The following is a 19,524-nucleotide window of genomic DNA, read 5'->3' on the forward strand; positions in this document are numbered from 1 at the left end:
TCTCCCTCTTTGTCCCTCTACTGTCTTCCAGCTTTCACCTTTTGCTTGAACAATTGCAATAAACTCCTAATTTTATTCCCAGTCAATGAAACCTCTCCCTACCCCCACACTGAGCATTTCTTCCCAACAATATGACCAGGTAACTCGCCTGCCTCAAAATATTTGACCTCTGTGGAAACAATACAAGCTCCATACTTGAGAAAAGAAAATATGAAATGAGAAATTTTTCTTTATGAAGAGAATAAGCTTTAGTTAGTAAGAATCAAATAAGAAGCAAATCACTTAGACTTAAAAAGGTATTTTGTTTATTCAGGTATGGTGTTGTGAATCCCTTCTCTCTGCTGATAACAGAAGCTCCAGGAAAAAAAATATCACCGTGGGGGTTAGAGAACCTATTTGCTAGCTAATCAAATTGGGTTAAGATCTAAAGTAAGATTAAATTGATCATGCTGGATCTGCTCACTATCTTTAGTGAAGATTTGTCTACAGTGGTTTCCTGCCCTTTTCAGAGTGAAGAAATAAGAACTGTGTTGCTGCCAAATTGTTTTATTACCCACATAAAACTCAAACCTTTATGTTTGTCAAGATTTACATGGCTGGAGAATTATCATAAATCACAATTAACAATAGCTTAGGAGATAAGGTTAATAAATTTTACAAGTAGTTAATCACCTTATCTAAAATAGCACCCCTCTAGGGCTTTACCCAGCTTTATTTTTCTTCAAAGTACTTATCACCACCCAACATCTCGTCTGTTTTTTGTCTCTACCAGAAAGTAAACGCCATAAGGGCAAGGACTTTGTTTTGCCAAAACAATAGTACTGCATGTATTTTATTCATTTGTATATATCCCTAGGACAGTACTTGGTACCAAGTGAGCCTCAGTAAATACTGCATAGGTTAAAGGAAAAAAAAACCTCCCTCGTGTAGCCCAGAAACGGCTTCTCACTTTACATATTATCTGCAAGGAAGACATCTGCATAGTCCCCAGAACAGCCCCGGGTAAGAGGCAGAGCCTGTCCTATCAGCCCTGTTAGACAAGCATACACTCAAGCTTGGAAATGTGCATGAGGAGATCACAGAGCAATAAGAAAAACTAGAATCCGGCCAGGTCACTCTCCGACCTTGAGTGATTCAAACACTCTTCCTATACCGCGAGGTAACCTTTAGCGTCAGACCCGAGAAACCGGTTGGCTCTGGTCTGAAACTATGTCGCAGTACACTCTTGAAAAGGCACAAAAAGGCGACAAGAGGAAAGGAACAGGGCGACGGCATAATTCTTAATTCTCCCGCTATCCTCTCTCAATTTTCAAATAATTTTTGTAACTGCTGCAAGTGAAACTTGAGACACAAAAAGAGGGCGAGCTCCACTACCCATAGCTAAGATGGCCGAAACGCCTTCTCTACCCGCACCCAGAATGGACGTCGACTGTGACGCTCCCAACAATCCTCCACTGGCGCCGCCCCTCCGGCCCGGAACTCCTCCTCCCTACTGTGCCCGCCCTTCCGTCAGAGATCTGCTCATGATTGGTTGTCCGTGATATTTGCCGCTTCTCCGGATGTTACGTGACGCAGTGAGTAGGGGGGAATGTGCGCGCGCAGACGCTAAGAAACGAGGACTGCTGCGGAGCGTGTGCGTCCGCGCTCCGGCGGCCCGGAAGGGGAACTGGGCGCTGGGGGTGTCCGGGGACTGAGGTACGGCTCCCCGGGGTCGAGGGCACCCGAGCTCCGCCGTGCTCCTGGAGCCCGGTCCCGCGGGGCCGTTGGGTGCCTCTCCGGAGGCCCGGAGGTGGCGGCGCTGGCGGCGCGTCAGGGTCGTCGTCCTGCGGGTGACCGGGCGGATGGGGGCGGCGGCCGCGGGGCCGGGGTGGGGGGCAGGGGCCCGCCCTCGCTGCCTTCTCCGTGGCCAGCGGGGTGCTGAGTCATCCCCCGCCCTGGCAGATGGGGAGTGCCTGAGGTGGGGATGGTGTTGAGTGGTGTGGTATGGGAGGCTGCGGGCTGGTCGCTGGGTTGTCGTCCGAGTCTGGCAGGGGACCAGGCGCCCCAGGTCATCAGTCCTCCGGGAAGCCTATGGGGTCGGTGATGTTTATCCATTGTATGGCTAAGGCACGTGGGTCTCAGGTCAGACAGTCGGACGGGGCCGCGTCTAGGATGTGGTAGAGGCAAGACGCCCACCGTCTTCTGTCACACGACCTGGAGGCCGCTCTGTGAGCTGGGCCCCTTTCCTAGCAGGTGTGTTGAGGACTGAGATGATGTAATGGCATGAAAGTGCTGGAAGGATTCGGTATTTTCGCAAAGGATGGGTGCCCAGTGTTCATTCTTCGTAGATCCAGTAGCAGAGCTGGAAGTACTCTCAGATAGGTATTTTTAAGCAAGAATTCTTAACTGTTTGGGTGCTAGTTAGAAATACGTATTCCTGTGTCCCATTCCTAGAGGTTGAATCATTAGGACCAGAGTAAGACCCAGGAATCTGCATTTTAAGATGCATCCCAGGTAGTTTCAATATCTTGAATATTTTTATATAGTATTTTGAAAGGAAGTAATATTTGGCACGTTTAGCAGCAATTTACACTGTTTGGTTTCCGTGGATGTCCTATAGCCTTGCAGTGCAGTGTGTCCTGGAAAAGTTACTCATCTCTTCCTTGGATGACATTTTCCCTCTGCTCAAAAGTCATAGAGAATCTTCTTTTAGATTTTTCCATTGAATACTGGTATAAATTTTAAGCCAAAACCATATTTATGAAAGCCATTACGTACCCTGTAATTCTGTTAAGATATTCACATCCACTCTGTTTTGACACATAACATCCAGAGTCATGCATCTTGCTATTGTTCAAACTGGATTTAAACCTCCTTTGGTTGTCCCTCCCAAACTGGGTTCTGTGGGATGGATTTCTTGAATTCCCCGGGGAGAAGCAGAGGATTCATCCTAAACCGTTAAAAAGGTCACTTTATTCCATCTATTCTGCTCAGAGATGATTGGCTTTTTCTTGTCTCTGGATCCACTGTGTCCTTCCCTCAATTGGTTAATGGGTTATTTTTTGTCTCTGTCTCTAACTAGCATTTTAGATCTGCTTGGTGAACCTGGGACACCACCATGCTGGCCACAAGACTCGTGTGTCTTCGGACACTACCTTCTAGGGTTTTCCACCCAGCTTTCACCAAGGCCTCCCCTGTTGTGAAGAATTCCATCACAAAGAATCAATGGCTCTTAACACCCAGCAGGGTAAAGATAACCTGAATGTTTTTATATTGTTTCTCTCTCCTTCCTTCCCTCTTTCTCCTTGCTCTCCCTCTCTCCCTGCCCCTGGGGCCCTTGACAGAGTATGGGGCTCCCTACTCTACCATTTGTGATTTATTGAAACAGTTAGCTGTGATAATGTCCCAAATCAGCTTTCTCCCCATTAGTTTTGTATTATTCTGTTCCATCCTTATCACGTATGAAAGAGAAAAAGAACTATAACTTTCCTATACTTACAGCTCTTGGAGTTTCTCATTTAGAGAATTTAGAGTAATTTATGAGGGACTGAGGGCTATATGGTGCAACAAAGAGATCTTGGAGCCTGTAGTCAAAAACTTAAGAACCCAGGAATATTACCACTTGGTCAGTAGCTTATTAATGTTACTAAATAGGTCATTTCTGCTCTTGTTTAGAGAATGGCAAAATCTGTCAGGTTAGAGAGAAACTTATTTCCTTTTATAATAGATTTCTCCTCTAGTATTCAAATTAGGAGCATAAATTTTGAAATGTGAGGTTAAGAAGAAGCTAGAAGAGACAGCTTTTTTCATCCTAAATTAACTGTTCCACTGTTGAAAAAGAACTGAAGTAGAGGCAGTAGTCATCCCTCCCTTTGGCTTTGTGTTGAGGAAAGATACCTTTCCTGAGCCCTTTTTCTGCATGAAAATATGTAACTAATACTTACTGAATGCGTGTTTTTAAAATGTTAGTGTTTAAAATATAATTCTAGAGATATGAAGAAAATCTGTAGTTTATGAAATAAACAATTATTCTGAAACTTAAGACATTAAATTTTAATGAATTTGTGACTCACTTTGAAGATAGAGCACAGATAGGGTCTACATTTAATTTTTTAGATTGGCTAACGTACTTTCATAGTGAAATTATGTACATAGAAAGTACCAAATTACTTTATATGTGGTTTTCTGGTATAACAAGATCCTCTGTTTTATTTTATTGTTAACATTCTGTTTGGTGTGGGTGGTATGTGTCTTTGTTTTCATATATATCAGGAATATGCCACCAAGACAAGAATTGGGGTCCGGCGTGGGAAAACTGGCCAAGAACTCAAGGAGGCGGCATTGGAACCATCTATGGAAAAAATATTTAAAAGTAGGTGGCAGGGTACCTTGCTAGCACAGTAGGTAGTACATCAGTCTCATACAAGTAGGTGGCAGTCTTTAGTGCTTAAACTGGAGTAAGTGGGTATGTTTTAAGAGGTACATGAACAGCCTCCTAAAAATATGCAGACTTGTGTATATGTGCATTTTCTGGGAAGAAAGGCTATCATTCTCAGGGATCTGATGACCCAGAAAAGATGGATACTTGACACTGGGTACAATGGTTCCCAGTCATATTTCTTCCAGAGAAAATTTTATTTTCACCATTATTTTTTTTTTTAAGCTTTAGTTAATATACCATGATCTAAAACATATAGTCTGTTAAGGAAGTTCATTTGAAGTTGCACAGAATCTTCATTCAAGCATATGATATTTGTGTATGTTTCAAGTCAAGAGTAAATCACCAAAACCTACATGTTTATAAAAACCTAGCTATTTAAGAAGGGTCCTTAACTGGCTGCCCGTATAGGGCCTCTCAGGAAGCAACACTCTAATGCAGTCAGTTTGGTTCACAGTTTGAATTTCAGCTTTGCAAGTTCAGAAACTAGATTGTTAATCTACCCAAAGCCAAGGAACACTACTGCTCCTTAACAACCTTGCAAAATGTCGGTGTACTATAATGGGAGAGAGCTCTAATCCGTTTCCCTCAAGGTATTTCTTTCTGATTAGTAAATTGGCTCTCAGAACCAAATTATATGAATCATGTAGCGACAGCATAGTAACACTCTTAGTGAACAAATTCAGACTGAAGGGAGTAAATGCTCTTTATGAACGCCTCCATCCGGTTCCAGTTGGTAAGTTGTTTCTTTCTCAGTACTCTAAAACAAGAGCACAGCCTCTCCCTTGATTTAAAACAAGAGCACAGCCTCTCCCTTGATTCTGCTGCGTAAACGCTGATTACGTTTTGCTTTGGTTCCTTGTTTCCTTGACTCCATGTAAAGGGCCATCTTTGTTAATAGCACTTTAGACTCACACTGACTTAACAGTTCTTTCTCATCTTTACTTTCTAAGAGTGTCGTGAGAACACACGCCAGACTTTTATGAATAAAATAACATATCACAGAAGTATCCTTATCTCCAGATACACTGCCTCCTCAGGTTTTATTGAAGTGAGATTGTAGGTTGATCAGGTCTAATCCTTTTTGTACTGATTATTAACACCTACGTTTCAGTTTCAGCAGTGCCCTTTTTTACTTGTCCCCTAATTTTGAAACCATTTCTATATCTCCATATGTACTCATTATTGCTGTTACAAAGAAGTATGGTATATGGTTTGATTTACCACCTGCATTTTAATTTAGTCAAGACATGACAGTGTTAATGTGTGTTTCCTCCTGTGTTCTTCAGTTGATCAGATGGGAAGATGGTTTATTGCTGGAGGGGCTGCTCTTGGTCTTGGAGCGCTGTGCTACTATGGCTTGGGAATGTCTAATGAGATTGGAGCCATTGAAAAGGCTGTGTAAGTAAATTGTTCCCAAACAATTTCAGCCTTAAAGGTGCCAATTTTCTTTTCATTCTTTTGCCACTTTTGGAATGTTTTATGTTTAGTCTTCCAACTGTGTAGCAATATACAGGAATAAAAATAGAGTCTCCTTGTGGTACACACACACACACACACACACACACACACACACCGGAATACTACTCAGCCATAAAAAAGACAGTTGTGACACACACACACACACACACACACACCCCGGAATACTACTCAGCCATAAAAAAGACAGTTGTGACACACACACACACACACACACACCCGGAATACTACTCAGCCATAAAAAAGACAGTTGTGCCATTTGGGACAACATGGATGGACCTTGAGGGTATTATGCTAAGCGAAGTAAGTCAGGAAGAGAAAGACAAATACTGCATGATTTCACTTTATGTGGGAGATAAACACATAGATAAGGAGAAAAGATTAGTGGTTACCAGAGGGGAAGGGGGTTGGGGAGGGTGAAAGATGTAAAGGGGCACATATATATGGTGATAGATAAACTAGACTATAGGTGGTGAACTCAATGCAGTCTATACAGAAACTGAAATATAACAATGTACACCTGAAATTTACACAATGTTATAAGCCAGTACGACTGCAATAAAATAATAAAAACAAAATAGAATCTCTTGTTTCCTTGGCATATATTTATTGAAACCTAAATAAAAATCTTTTACCAAGGTTATATGTGTTTAAACAAGGAGAAAATGTGTTGCTTTGTATATGTGCCAAGTGCTTGTATGTTTTAGATCATTTAATTTTTATGGTAACTCTTAACGTATGCATCAGTTCCATGGTAAATGAGGTGACTAAGATTTAGAGCAGTAAAGTGATATTCCCCCAGGTCTCCCAGCTAGGAAATGATTCAACCAAAATATATATCCATAATCTTATAAATTAACTATGTTGTGTTTCTTACAGAATTTGGCCACAGTATGTGAAGGATAGAATTCATTCTACCTATATGTACTTAGCAGGAAGTATTGGTTTAACAGCTTTGTCTGCCCTGGCAGTGAGCAGAACTCCTGTTCTCATGAACTTCATGATGAGAGGCTCTTGGGTGGTAAGTTGGCTTGTTTTTGTGTTCCTTGTCCACTAAATACCAAAAGATTAGATGCAAAATGTTAGGAAGGGGTATTAAATGGAAAGAATACTATGTTGAAAGTTTTTGTTCAAATATATGAATTATTAGTGCAGCTGAGACAAAGTAGGAAGTACATTCTAAGGTTAAGTCAGCTGTGTTTGTTGAATGTGTATTTTAATAGCAGCAAAGGAGTTGGAAAGCAAACTTACAGGAACATCCTTCTTATCTAGCAGATGTCGAGCAGCCTCTTTTGTAGCAGTTTACTAAAAAATAAGGCAGATGGAAAACCATCTTAGAGGTCATTGGAAAATATGTCACAAAAACTCAAGCATTCTATACTATTAAGAGTAGAAGAGTCCTGCCACAATTATTCTGAACTTTCTCGACCCAGTATAAGGTTTTATATTCACTGAGTGTCTTTTGATCATTTGTTGTTTTTCTAGATACTAAAAAGTGGTTTCAAATTCGGTGCCTATTTTTCTGCTGATTGAAGAGATGAACTGGAGTAAGTGGTAGAGGATGTGCAATAAGTAGAAAGTGTAAAATCATTTGAAAGACTTTTTGTCTTGAACTAGTAGGGAAGTTCCATGAAGGAGGCGTTTATTTCATCAGGGCCGTTGAAGGCTAGCATTTTTGATTTTAGGAGAGGGCAAGAGCGGTCCAAGTTTGCAGAACAGCTTGAACAAAGTAGAGGAGGTAGTCATTAAAAGTAACTTTATAATCCCGTTAGAGTGAAGTTAGAATATTTGAGGTCTGGAGTGTGAAGAAGACACAATTAGAGAGGCAGTGTTTGACTGCCAAGCTGAGGAGAGAACCTAAGCAGTCAGAGGCCATTACAGTTGCTGGAATGGCAAAAATATAATTTGTATTTGAGTTTCAGGAACTAATGTGGAAGAGACAAGAAGCAGGTGTACCAGCTGTGCCTTTGCAAGATCTGAAATGAAGGACGATAAGAACTAGAGCAATGAGTGTGAGACTGGAAGGGCAGGGGAGATGGGAGAGTTTATAATACTTAACAGATTTCCCATGGCAAACCAGTTCTCCCCAGAGGTAACCCAGGTCCATCATATTTCCACTGTAGTGTACTTTCCAAGAGGAGAACCATTTACAGTAGCATAGCCGTGTGGACGCCTCAGTATCCTTAGGATCTTGCTTTTCAGAGGGGTGTCATGAACTCCTAACCTAGAGGATCATGAAGGCACAGAATAAGCAGGGTGCGTTCTCAGCTGGAATGTCAGTTTTAATCAGAGTTTTTATTAAATTATGTTTAAATAATTTAAAACAATGCTTTTGTAATAAAGCAAACATGGCTGTATGAGAGAGATTTAAGTATGCAAAAGAGTTTAGCCCCGCAAATAAGACTTCAGAGAAGTGTTGTGCTTGGGCCATATTCTCAACCTCCTGTGGGCGTAAGATTGCTCTCACCTGCTATTAGGGCTACTTAAGTAAAGTAGTTTGGAAAGCCAGGTAGGTGCTACAGAGATGGAGAATGGAGCCTTTAGGGGGTGACAGACATACAGAGATAAAAGTTTGTACCAAGTGCTTTTGGAACAGAGGAGAGGCATCTGACACTGCTCGTGGCAGCCAGGGTACCTACCAGAAAACCTTCCCAGAAGAAGAGGTAATCCTTGAATAAGTCACCCGGCTAGGAAGGAGGTATTCTTAGGCCTCATGAACAGCATTAAAGAGGCATGAAACTGGGACATGTTGCAGCCCTACTAGTTCAGTGTAGCTTGAGTGTAGAGTGTGGAAAGGTAAAAGGCCAAAAATGAAACTGAATCCTGAAGGACCTTAAAAGAAAAAAATATGGTTGTGATAAATACCCTGAAAATGCTTTGCACAGAGGTGTATGAAATAGTCTTTAGTCACTGTTTTTCCATTGGAAAGTGGTAGAGTAGAACCCAGTGTGCTTTTTTGTATTAACATGAGTGAAGGCTTTTCCATTCTCAGCAAAAACAGCTGTTCTGTTTACCTGTACTTTACACAGGGGTTGAACGTTCAGATGCCGTGGGTCCAACAGGTAATGCAGATGAGTGGGGCAGGCCAGGTATGTGGCACAGGAAATTGGCATCTAGAGAAAGCCTTCCCAACTAAAAGCATTCACATGGAATTGTTTTTTGAAGACTTCGCCAAACAAAACGTCTGCCTGATTGTGTCCAGAGGCTGCAAGTTTGCAATTTCTGCTTTAAATTTCCTGAAGGGTCATTATCATCTTTCTTCCATTGTATATATTTCTTCCTTGTTATACACAAGGAATATTTAAATGTTAGAAGAGTGGAAGTCTAAGATAGGCAAAGAAAAGAGATGAGGACCAATTCAGCCAGAAAACTGGGAGGACAGAAACATAGCATCTTGTTTCTCCTGTTTTCCATGTGCTTCTATTTTTCAGGTTCTCATTTAGCAAATATGGAGTTTCAAGGCAATGTGCTATATATATTCTAAGTGGTATATTATGACTGATTTTTTTTATTTTATTTGTGCTGTACTAAAATAAATATAATTAAAAATAATTATTTGGGGATTCTAAAAGGGGTTTGTTACACCTGTAACAAGAATAAAATTTTTAAGATGATGGTGTCAAAGCTCAACTCATTCACTTTAAGTTGTCTGCAAAACTTTATGTATTGCAGTAGGGGGCACTCCTGCTAATTTAGCCAAACGGAAAGGAACCTCAGGCCTTTAATGTGCTAGATAAATAAAGGATTCAGTTTATGGTTTTTTTTTTTTTTGGTGAGGAAGATCAGCCCTGAACTAACATCTGCCAATCCTCCTCTTTTTGCTGAGGAAGACTGGCTCTGGGCTAACATCCATGCCCATCTTCCTCCTCTTTATATGGGACGCCACCACAGCATGGCCTGACAAGCGGTGCGTCGGTGCGCGCCCGGGATCCGAACCGGCGAACCCCAGGCCGCCGCAGCAGAGTGCTCACACTTAACCGCTTGCGCCACCGGGCGGCCCCTCCGTTTATCTTTTTAAACATGGTTTATCAGAGGGACTAAGTGAAATTGGAACTTATGGGTTTCTGCTTTGTTGTTGTACAAGGATTGATTTTTCTTAGTGATATGTGTCTTTCAGACAATTGGTGCAACCTTTGCAGCCATGATTGGAGCTGGAATGCTAGTACAGTCAATACCATATGACCGGAGTCCAGGCCCAAAGCATCTTGCTTGGTTACTACATTCTGGTATGTTCTGATTTTAAATTGTTATTAAATAGTCTTGAATCATACCTTTTTTGGTGGCTCTTCACAACTGGAAATGACATGTGCATAATTTAGTTAAGCCTCGTGTTTAGAAACACAGTTTTCTCCACTTACTACGGTTGTATTATTGCCACACCTCTACACTGAAAAATGAATGATTCTCATACTGAAACCATGGACATCCCCAATGTTACACTTGCCTCCTGTGACAGTCTAGTATATGCAGAGATTTCCTTTTATGCATTTTGTCTAATATCAGGAGGATTTCAAAGCTGGTACACATCATTTGAGAATTGTTCTTGTTATGTATCTTTAGAAAAATAAAAACTGAGGGTGGAGAAGAGAAGGAGGAGGTAAGACGTGGAAGAATAGGAGTAGAGGTTTTGGCAATGGAGCACTGGGAGCAAGAAAGCAGTAAAAAAGATCTTTGGAAATGCGTGTTTGTGTCTCATACGGTTAGCTGGGTAGGTATTTAGATAGCTCTTGGCACAGAATTACTGTGGGCAGGGTAAAGGCTCTCCAACCCTGGTATTGCAGGACAGTTTTAATATTTTTTTAAGTACATGTTGTGATCTTTCTCCTAATTAAGGAAAGAAAGATTTTAAAGTTTGGAGAAAGTGTTTTCCACTTTGTCCCAGAAACAAAAATGCTTCTTAGATGCATGTTCTCTACCACAAAGCAAGACAAAATTTTATAAGTATTTCCTTGAAACTTCCAGGGAGACACTCTGAAATGTTTCTGACATTGGTTAGTAATGGGAAATTAGGTTTTGGTACCAGTGTGCCAAATTTCTGGTGTGAAATATGTCATTTATATTCTTCATCTGCTGTCTTTGTTTTGGTGAACATGAGACAGCATGACTTCCCAACCTTGGTGTTCAAGTCTCTTTCGTTAGGTCTTAGGTTTTTTGACTTTAGATATTCTCCATGGAGGTTTACAGGACAAAACCCTTGTGGTTGGCAGGGACGGTGGTCCATTAGCTTCTAGTACCAATAACCTGCTTCTAAGAAAAAATTTAAAATATAGTATGGTACATTTGCTATAAAATTTAATATCTCTAAGTGCCATCTGTAGTATTGAAGGATTATTCAATTGAACTTTGGAATAACTACATACCCTAGTAGTGTACAGAGCTTTTTTTTTTAAAGTGTGTATCCTTTCATTGAAACACCAAAATCCTCACCATCTGAGTTTTAACATTTACATTTATGTTTCTGATTCTCTGGATTGTGTTATCTTGGTCAGTGAATAGAGTTCTGTACCTGTTACCAATATTAGACACTGAATTCCTTGAGAAAATGGGTTTGTTGTCTTTTTATCTCTGATAAGTAGTAGATACTTAGTCACTTGTTGAATTTAATTTAAAAAGCTATGTAGTTTAAATTCAAGGTGAGAGTAAGTAAGCCTTTCTACCTTGGTTGCTTAGAAAACCCCTTTTAATCTGATATTATTGTAGCATATAAATTACTTGAGTCGGGATATTTTATGTGTGTTGTGGGGTCCCCAGACCACCCATTCATTCAGTGATTTGTTAGAAGGAGTCACAGGACTCAGCATATAATTGGACTCGGAGCTAAGGTTTATTACAACAAAAGGATACACGATTGAATCGGCATGGGAAAAAGATAAAGGCAGAGTCTGGAGAAATTCACACCCAGGCTTTCACTGCCCTCTCCTTCCTGTGAGGGGACACCGCAGGAATGCGAAAAGTGCACTAATGTGACCAATGTTTCTGCCCAGGAAGCCCTTTAGAGACTTCACTGCCCAAGATTGGTTTTTTTTTTGGTAACATCCATTGCCAATCTTCCTCTTTTTGCTGAGGAAGATCAACCCTGAGCTAACATGTTGGCAGTCTTCCTCTATTTTGTATGTGGGATGCCACCACAGCATGGCCTGTTGAGTGGTGTGTAGGTCTATGCCCGGGATCCGAACCTACGAACCCTGAGCCACTGAGGCAGACTGCACAAACTTAACCACTGCACCACCAGGGCCAGTGTCCGTCGTCATCCCCCCCGCCCCCAAGGCCTTTATTGAGGACTGATCATGAAGGCACCATCCTAGCAACTATCAGAATCCAGGCTCCCAGGAGGAAACCAGGCATTCTGCATAAATCACGTTGTTTGCACAGATCATCTAACCCTGTCATTTAGAGAACGATTCTAGTGCCAAATTCTCAGCCACCAGCCGAGGACCAACCTTGCAAGCAGGCCTTTGGAAAGAGGGCCTGAGTCCTGCCTGCTATGGTAGCCCTGTCCTGCCCAATATGGATGCCAATTTTTTTTTCTTCGTTTTTTTTGGTTCAAAAGTTGCTTCATTCTTCGTAGATACCTTAGGAAACTGCAGGCGTTAGCATGTCCATTTCACAGATGAGGAAGCTCAGGCTGAGTGAGGTCACACAGTAGGAAGTGCCAGAGTCAAGAGTGACATCCCAACCTCATTTCTTCAAGTCCAGTGCTCTGTCCACTCCTCTATTCACTGGCATGATGGATGTGAGATCCGAAGAGGGTTTGGATGACCCAGGGGCAACCATTCACAGTGTTGAAGGCACATCAAAGCTGGCTTTTCACTCAGAACTAACATGCCAATGCATTCTGTTTTCATTTTTCACCCAGATGTGTAGATACAGCTGTGGTCTCAGGAGTAAGTGATACTTTGCAGAAGTTACTGAAATGCTCATTGAAAAACTACTCTCTTCTAATTGTGTTTCTTTCCCCCAGCTTCACTGAGATATAATTAATACATAACATTGTGTAAGTTTAAGATGTACATGTTTGATGCATTTATATATTGCATATGTTATATATATTTTATATATGTGTATATTAGCATTAGCTAACACCTCCATTTCATATTTACCATTTCTTTTTTGTGGTGAGGACATTTAAGATCTACTCTCAACAACATTCAAGTGTGTGATATAGTATTATTATTAGCTATAATCACCATGCTGTACATTAGATCCTCAACTTGTTAACCTTATAACTAAAAGTTTGTACCCTTTGACCAGTATCCCCCCATTTTTGCCACAGCCTCCAACCCCTGATAACCAAAACTCGACTCTGTTTCGCTGAGTTTGACTTTTTTAGATTTTGCATATGAGTGAGATCATACAGTATTTGTCTTTCTATGTCTGATTTATTTCACTTAGCGTAATGCCCTTGGGGTCCATCCATGTTGTCGAAAATGACAAGATTTCATTCTATTTTTATGGCTGGATTATATTCCACTGTATATATACACCACATCTTCTTTGTCCATTCATCCATTGATGAACACTCAAGTTGTTTCCATATCTTGTCTATTGTGAGTAATGCTGCAATGAACATGGGAGTGTAGATATCTCTACAAGATCCTGATTTCAGTTCCTTTGGATATAAACCCAGAAGTGGGATTGCTGGATCATACGATCTATTTTTAATTTTTTGAGGAATTGTTTTCCGTAATGGCTTGTTTTCTGTAGTGCCTGTACCAATTTGCTGAATGCCAATTTTCATTCACAATAATAATGTTGAGCTATCTTTGTTAGTTTTGTAATTGATTTGTCCTTAAGTAAGAAACATCTATTACTATTTAATATTTTTATCAGAAAGTATCATTGAAAAATCTCTGAATAATCTCCTTAAAAGTTTTGCCAAAAATTTTGCTGTCAATTGCCATACAGGGGAATCCTAATAGAAATTCATACAGAGGAATTTTTATCAAATATCTGTCCTAAAGCAAAAAATATTTTTTAATTATTCGTCATCATGAGATACAATATACCATATTACTTGATCTAGAAATGTTACTCTTGCTAAAGAGACACACTAGTATTGAAATTTCAGTATGAAGCTGTGTATGCCTCATACTGTGTGCATGTTCATGAGTTAAACTATGCATATTCAATGTTTCAGAAAATGGTAACTTGTTCTACTCACCACTGAAATAATGCCTTATCTGAGGTTTATTTTTTAGTTCAGGAGTTCTGTTTACCTTTGCTAATTTTTATGAATATGTTTATAAATATCTGACAAAATTACTTTTTACAAGCTGTGACAGCATATTCTCTATTACACAAGTAACAGCAGTGTCCTTGAAGTTCCTATATTTTAAGATTAGCGTCATATACTCATTCTCTTGTTTTACTTTGTTCACTTTTTAGAGGCAGTAGGTTTGACCTTGAGTTACTTATTTTAAGCCTTTTTACCTCAATTATATATAGGAACATTATTATAAAGACTCATGGTATGCTCATATTTAAATAACGAGCTACATAGAGTTTCACATTACTAAAAATCTAGATTACTGTTTGTACTTGTGAGTTGTGACTGACTAGGAATAATGTTACTATTGTGATTTAGAGTTTGGATAGCCTCAAATTTTGGTTGTGGAATTTTGAGGGTAATATTACCTAAATGAGGGGAAGACTTTTTGTAATCTTTTTAACAATAAGGTTATATAATATGTTCAAATTGCATATTAGTTAGAAGTGGCATTTTCCTTTTGGTTGTTTAGTACATACTTGCTCTTTTTCCAGGGGTAATGGGTGCAGTGGTGGCTCCTCTGACAATATTAGGGGGGCCTCTTCTCATCAGAGCTGCATGGTACACGGCGGGCATCGTGGGAGGCCTCTCCACTGTGGCCATGTGTGCCCCCAGTGAGAAGTTTCTGAACATGGGAGCACCCCTGGGAGTGGGCCTGGGTCTCGTCTTCGTATCCTCACTGGGTAAGCCACTGTGGTTTCTTGGTTCATGATGTCCTAAAGTTATCTGATGTCCTCAGGTATCCTAATGGAGAGAATTTATCAGGAGTCATTTTTACAAGTTGTTTAAAAGAGACAAGCTAATTTGGCTGGATTTTCTTATTTGGCATCATGGTAAAACCATTACTGGTTTTACCAAATACATTTAAATGGGAAAATTAGTGTGGAGAACATGAAAATTGCTCTGATGCAAGAGCCTTCCTGTAATGTGGGCAGGTGACCCACTGCAGGAATGAGTGTCATGGGTCTTGAAGTGAATGTACATAAAATTAGTGCTTATTTTCAGTTAGATGTTTTCTTTTTTTTTTTTTTTTTTTTGGGAGGAAGATCAGCCCTGAGCTAACATCCGTGCTAATCCTCCTCTTTTTGCTGAGGAAGACCGGCTCTGAGCTAACATCTATTGCCAATCCTGCTCCCTTTTTTTTTCCCCAAAGCCCCGGTAGATAGTTGTATGTCATAGTTGCACATCCTTCTAGTTGCTGTATGTGGGACGTGGCCTCAGCGTGGCCGGAGAAGCAGTGCGTCAGTGCGCGCCCGGGATCCCAACCCGGGCCGCCAGTAGCAGAGCGCGCGCACTTAACCGCTAAGCCGCAGGGCCGGCCCAGTTAGATGTTTTCTTATCTGTGCAGTATACCAAAAAAAATTTTTTGAAGTAATGTTAATTATAAATCCAGGTATCGAAAATCCAGTTATGGAAAAGTCCTTTTTCAAAAAAACCTTTTTTTCCTCTTTTGACTTCAGGATCTATGTTTCTTCCACCTACCACTGTGGCTGGTGCCACTCTGTACTCAGTGGCAGTTTATGGTGGATTAGTTCTTTTCAGCATGTTCCTTCTGTATGATACCCAGAAAGTAATCAAGCGTGCAGAAATAGTACCAGCATATGGAGTTCAAAAATATGATCCCATCAATTCGTAAGTAGTCTATAATGTCTTTCCTTTGTTACATAAGGACATTTGTGTTATTTTGGCCTATTTTGTTTTATGGCTGTATGAGTTTCTTAGGGCTGCTGTAACAAATTATACGAACTGGGTGGTTTAAAAGAACAGAAATGCTTTCTCTCGCAGTGCTGGAGGCCAGAAGTCTGAAATCAAGGTGTCATCAGGGTTGGTACCTTCTGAGAGCTCTCAGGGAGAATCTGTTCCATGCCTGCCTCCTAGCTGCTTGTTATGGCCAGCAGTCCTGGGCATCCTTGGCCTGTAGATACATCAGTCCAGTCTCTACATCTGTGTTCACATGGCGTTCTCCCTGTGTCTGTCTCTGGCTCTTATGAGGACACCAGTCATGTTGCATTCAGGCCCACCCTACTCCAGCATCATCTCATCTTAACTCACTTTGTAATTACATTTTCAAAGACCCTGTTTCCCAAGTAAGTTCACATTCACAGTTACCAGGGATTTAAGGCTTCAACATATCTTTTGAATTCAACCTACAACAATGGCTTTGTCAAATTTTACTGTTTTATTTCTGTTGCTCTTTGGTCTGTTCTCGCTCTTTAGTAGGCTGTATGTCCACAGAACATTTGATTATATTGCAACTATTTATAATATTTAGATATTTATTCAGTTAATTGACATTATTTGGTCGTTTAATTTGTTTAGTAACTTAGATTTAGCAGACTTTAAAACTGAAATGTACTAGTCAAGTATTTGCTAGAAAGTGTATGTAATTGACTTGAAATTTTTAGTAGAAAAGCCTATTTTATTGAAAATTGGAAACATCTCAGTATGAAAATTTCATTTTGGAGATATTCCGCTTTAGCTGATACTAAGTATTATATAATAATGCTTTTTTCCTTTCCTAGGCCTCTCCACCAAAGTAGGTTATTTTATTTAAACAATTTTCTTGATTATCATGGTGTCTATCGTATTTTTTTAAGTAATTTATTTTTGTTTCTTTAAAGGTGAAACTTAATGTAATCGTTTTTTTAAATACTGCTATAATGCTTACAGATTTGTAGCAGTTTTTTTTGGATTGGGAGTGTTGAGGGGGTGGAGTATATTTAAAATTGCCAGAGTTGTGTCTAACACCTTTTTGTAAAGATGTTTCTTTGGTTTTGTTTTGATTATGTCATTGTCTATCACCCAGGTTTTTTTGAAAGATCCTGTACTTAGGGTGTCAGAGGATAGAATAATGATTTTTATTTATTTATTTTTTTTTTTTAAAGATTTTATTTATTCATGTTTTTCCCCCCAAAGCCCCAGTAGATAGTTGTATGTTGTAGGTTCACATCCTTCTAGTTGCTGTACGTGGGACTCGGCCTCGCGTTGGACGGAGAAGTGGTGCCTTGGGGCGCGCCCGGGATCCGAACCCGGGCCGCCAGCATCAGAGCACACGCACTTAACCGCTAAGCCACGGAGCCGGCCCGAATAATGATTTTTAAAACTGCCCTTTAACATTTAAAATATTAATCTGCCAGAAGAAAATCTTGACTGTTTTCTAGTCTCGGACTTCCCTAGTTAGCTTTGCTTTTATTTCCATTTCATCTACCTAGGACAAATAATCATTATTGCTTTTTTTCTTTTCTAGATTTAAGAAATAGTTTTTATCATTGTTATTAGAATTGCATCATGTATAATGGGCATAATTTTCTTTTCTAGGATGCTGGGAATCTACATGGATACATTAAATATATTTATGCGAGTTGCCAGTTTTCTAGCAACTGGAGGCAACAGAAAGAAGTGAAATGACTCGGCTTCTGATTTCGTAAAATGTCAGATATCTTGCTTGTTTAATAGGGGCAGATATTCATTAAACAGTGCGTTCCAGCAGCTTTCATGACGTTTAGAGGTTAAGAACTTGTCAACATGTTTCAAATGTTCCAGTAATGTGATGCTTCAGGTCTGCTTTTTCTTCTGGAGAATAAATTCAGTAGTTCTCTTCCAAATAAGCACATACATTTCCAATTCTCATGTTTTGAGTAATTCTAAAATGTTTTAATGAATGTGAAAACTAAGGTTTGTGTTGTGAGAATGTAAGTGTTTTATGTATTAAATTTATTTGGTTAAGTGAAAATCAGCAAACTTGTGTTTACCTGCATATTTAGGGGTATGTGGAGTATTAACGAGTAATGTCATAAATGATGTAGAGGTTTGGTAAAGGGACCAGAGAGAAGTAAAGGGTCACCTGCAGTCTTTCTTGGAATGCTTAGAACTTAGCCCTTGTGTCATTGGAGGTGAGCCAGTGAGAGGGATCTGGCTGTTGGAAACAAACAAGTCATTGCTGTTTTTACATTTGTCTGCTGAACTTACCAAAGCCTTGAGCATGAAACAAAGATATAGGTGATTCATTCTCCTGCTGTTCCTTCTCAGTGCTCTTCACAACGTAGATGTGATCGTGTTTGGGTTTTCGCTATTTGATGCTAGGACAGTCCAGAACGTTATATGGAGAATTCCTGATATATAATATATATTATATGTGTGTGTGTGTGTACATTTTACTTTTGAATCTTCTGGAACAAAATATCCTTAACTTTTCTCAGGATAAAAAATTCAAAGCATGAAAATTGTTGCATTTTCAAGTATTCAAACACTGTGTTTATAATTGCTGAGGGGTTTTTTTGCATATTTATCAAAATATTTAACAGAATGCATGCTTGCCTTTGTCATCTCTTCAGGCTTTGAAGCTTTTATCAGAAAAGCCTGTTTGTGGCTTACACTTGAGATTATGAAAGCAGTTTTTCTCCTAAGACTTAGTTTCTCGTGTTCCCTCTCAGACTAAGCACTAAAAAGGAGAACAAAGCTAGTCTTTCTTCATCAGCTACGTCAGTAAGAAATGTAATGGGGAAAGTGCTTCATTAGAGTTTCCCCTAGCAGAGTTTCCCTTCTCTCCTGCAGACACCATTACTTAGCTCTCTTGTGACATTGTAAGTGTTTTGATACAGAAGAGTTATTTTTGGAAGTTCTTAATGAATGAAATGTGTGTATGATTATTGAGATGATTGGTATTCTTGACAAATATGTATTACAGTAACCCAGAAATAACTATTCTGACCACCTCAAATTACATACGATGCTTATTTCTGAAATAATAAAGGTTCCAGGCAGATGGTCATGGGTCTGTGATTTTTCCAAGTGCACCGTGTTCATACTGTTGCTGTCCAGGAAAGCGGCTTGTTCTTTCCCGGTGTGCTATGAGTAGTACAGTGTGGCTATGACTGCTGCTTGCAGCTGCTCTGCCTTTGCTGGAGCCTCAGCTCTTCCACTTAGTGCTCATGTGACCTTGGGCAGGTTATGTAACCTCTCTGTGCCCGTGTCCCCGTCTCATGCCTCACAGGGTTAAGGTTAAATGTGTGGGCCCTTAGTAAGCACTATATGAATTCTAGCTGCAGTGGCTGGTTTGTTTTGGGGTTTTTTTCTTAAGAAAAATCTAAGTACCAAGCTTCTATTTTTCCCTTCTCTGCGTTGCTCCCTGAACAATGGCAGTGTGATCTTAAAGGGAAATCTTAAAAGGCCTGTTGTCTTTAGTCAGATTTTGAACCAAAGTTGATGTCCTTATGTTTGGGTGGTATCACACACAGAACAAAATGATGTAATTTCAGCAGCGGCTGTTGGGCAGAAGTTTATCTAGAAAATCAAGGGAGCCTTTTTCTTTAATGACTTAGTATTTTATTGTCACATTTTATCTGACTTTGCTAAGACAATG

General features: G+C 39.9%; 1 protein-coding gene across 2 annotated transcripts; it reads left to right on the forward strand.

The window, feature by feature from the left end:
- Positions 1 to 1,582: 1,582 nt before the first annotated feature.
- GHITM (growth hormone inducible transmembrane protein) lies at positions 1,583 to 18,933 on the forward strand. Of its 2 annotated transcripts, none has more exons than XM_004432487.3 (9): positions 1,583 to 1,695; positions 3,062 to 3,226; positions 4,252 to 4,351; positions 5,707 to 5,818; positions 6,776 to 6,917; positions 10,014 to 10,122; positions 14,657 to 14,845; positions 15,623 to 15,794; positions 17,481 to 18,933. In XM_004432487.3, the coding sequence occupies exons 2-9, from the start codon at positions 3,098 to 3,100 to the stop codon at positions 17,563 to 17,565; spliced, it is 1,038 nt and encodes a 345-aa protein (XP_004432544.1). In that variant the 5' UTR covers positions 1,583 to 1,695; positions 3,062 to 3,097; the 3' UTR covers positions 17,566 to 18,933. The 2 variants fall into 2 exon arrangements, with proteins under 2 accessions (XP_004432544.1, XP_087287914.1); XM_087431788.1 differs by lacking the exon at positions 1,583 to 1,695 and adding an exon at positions 2,248 to 2,361.
- The last annotated feature ends 591 nt before the right edge of the window (positions 18,934 to 19,524 follow it).

This window comes from Ceratotherium simum, chromosome 6, assembly GCF_057802395.1.
Source record: "Ceratotherium simum simum isolate JZ-2026a chromosome 6, ASM5780239v1, whole genome shotgun sequence".
Lineage (NCBI taxonomy): Eukaryota > Metazoa > Chordata > Mammalia > Perissodactyla > Rhinocerotidae > Ceratotherium > Ceratotherium simum.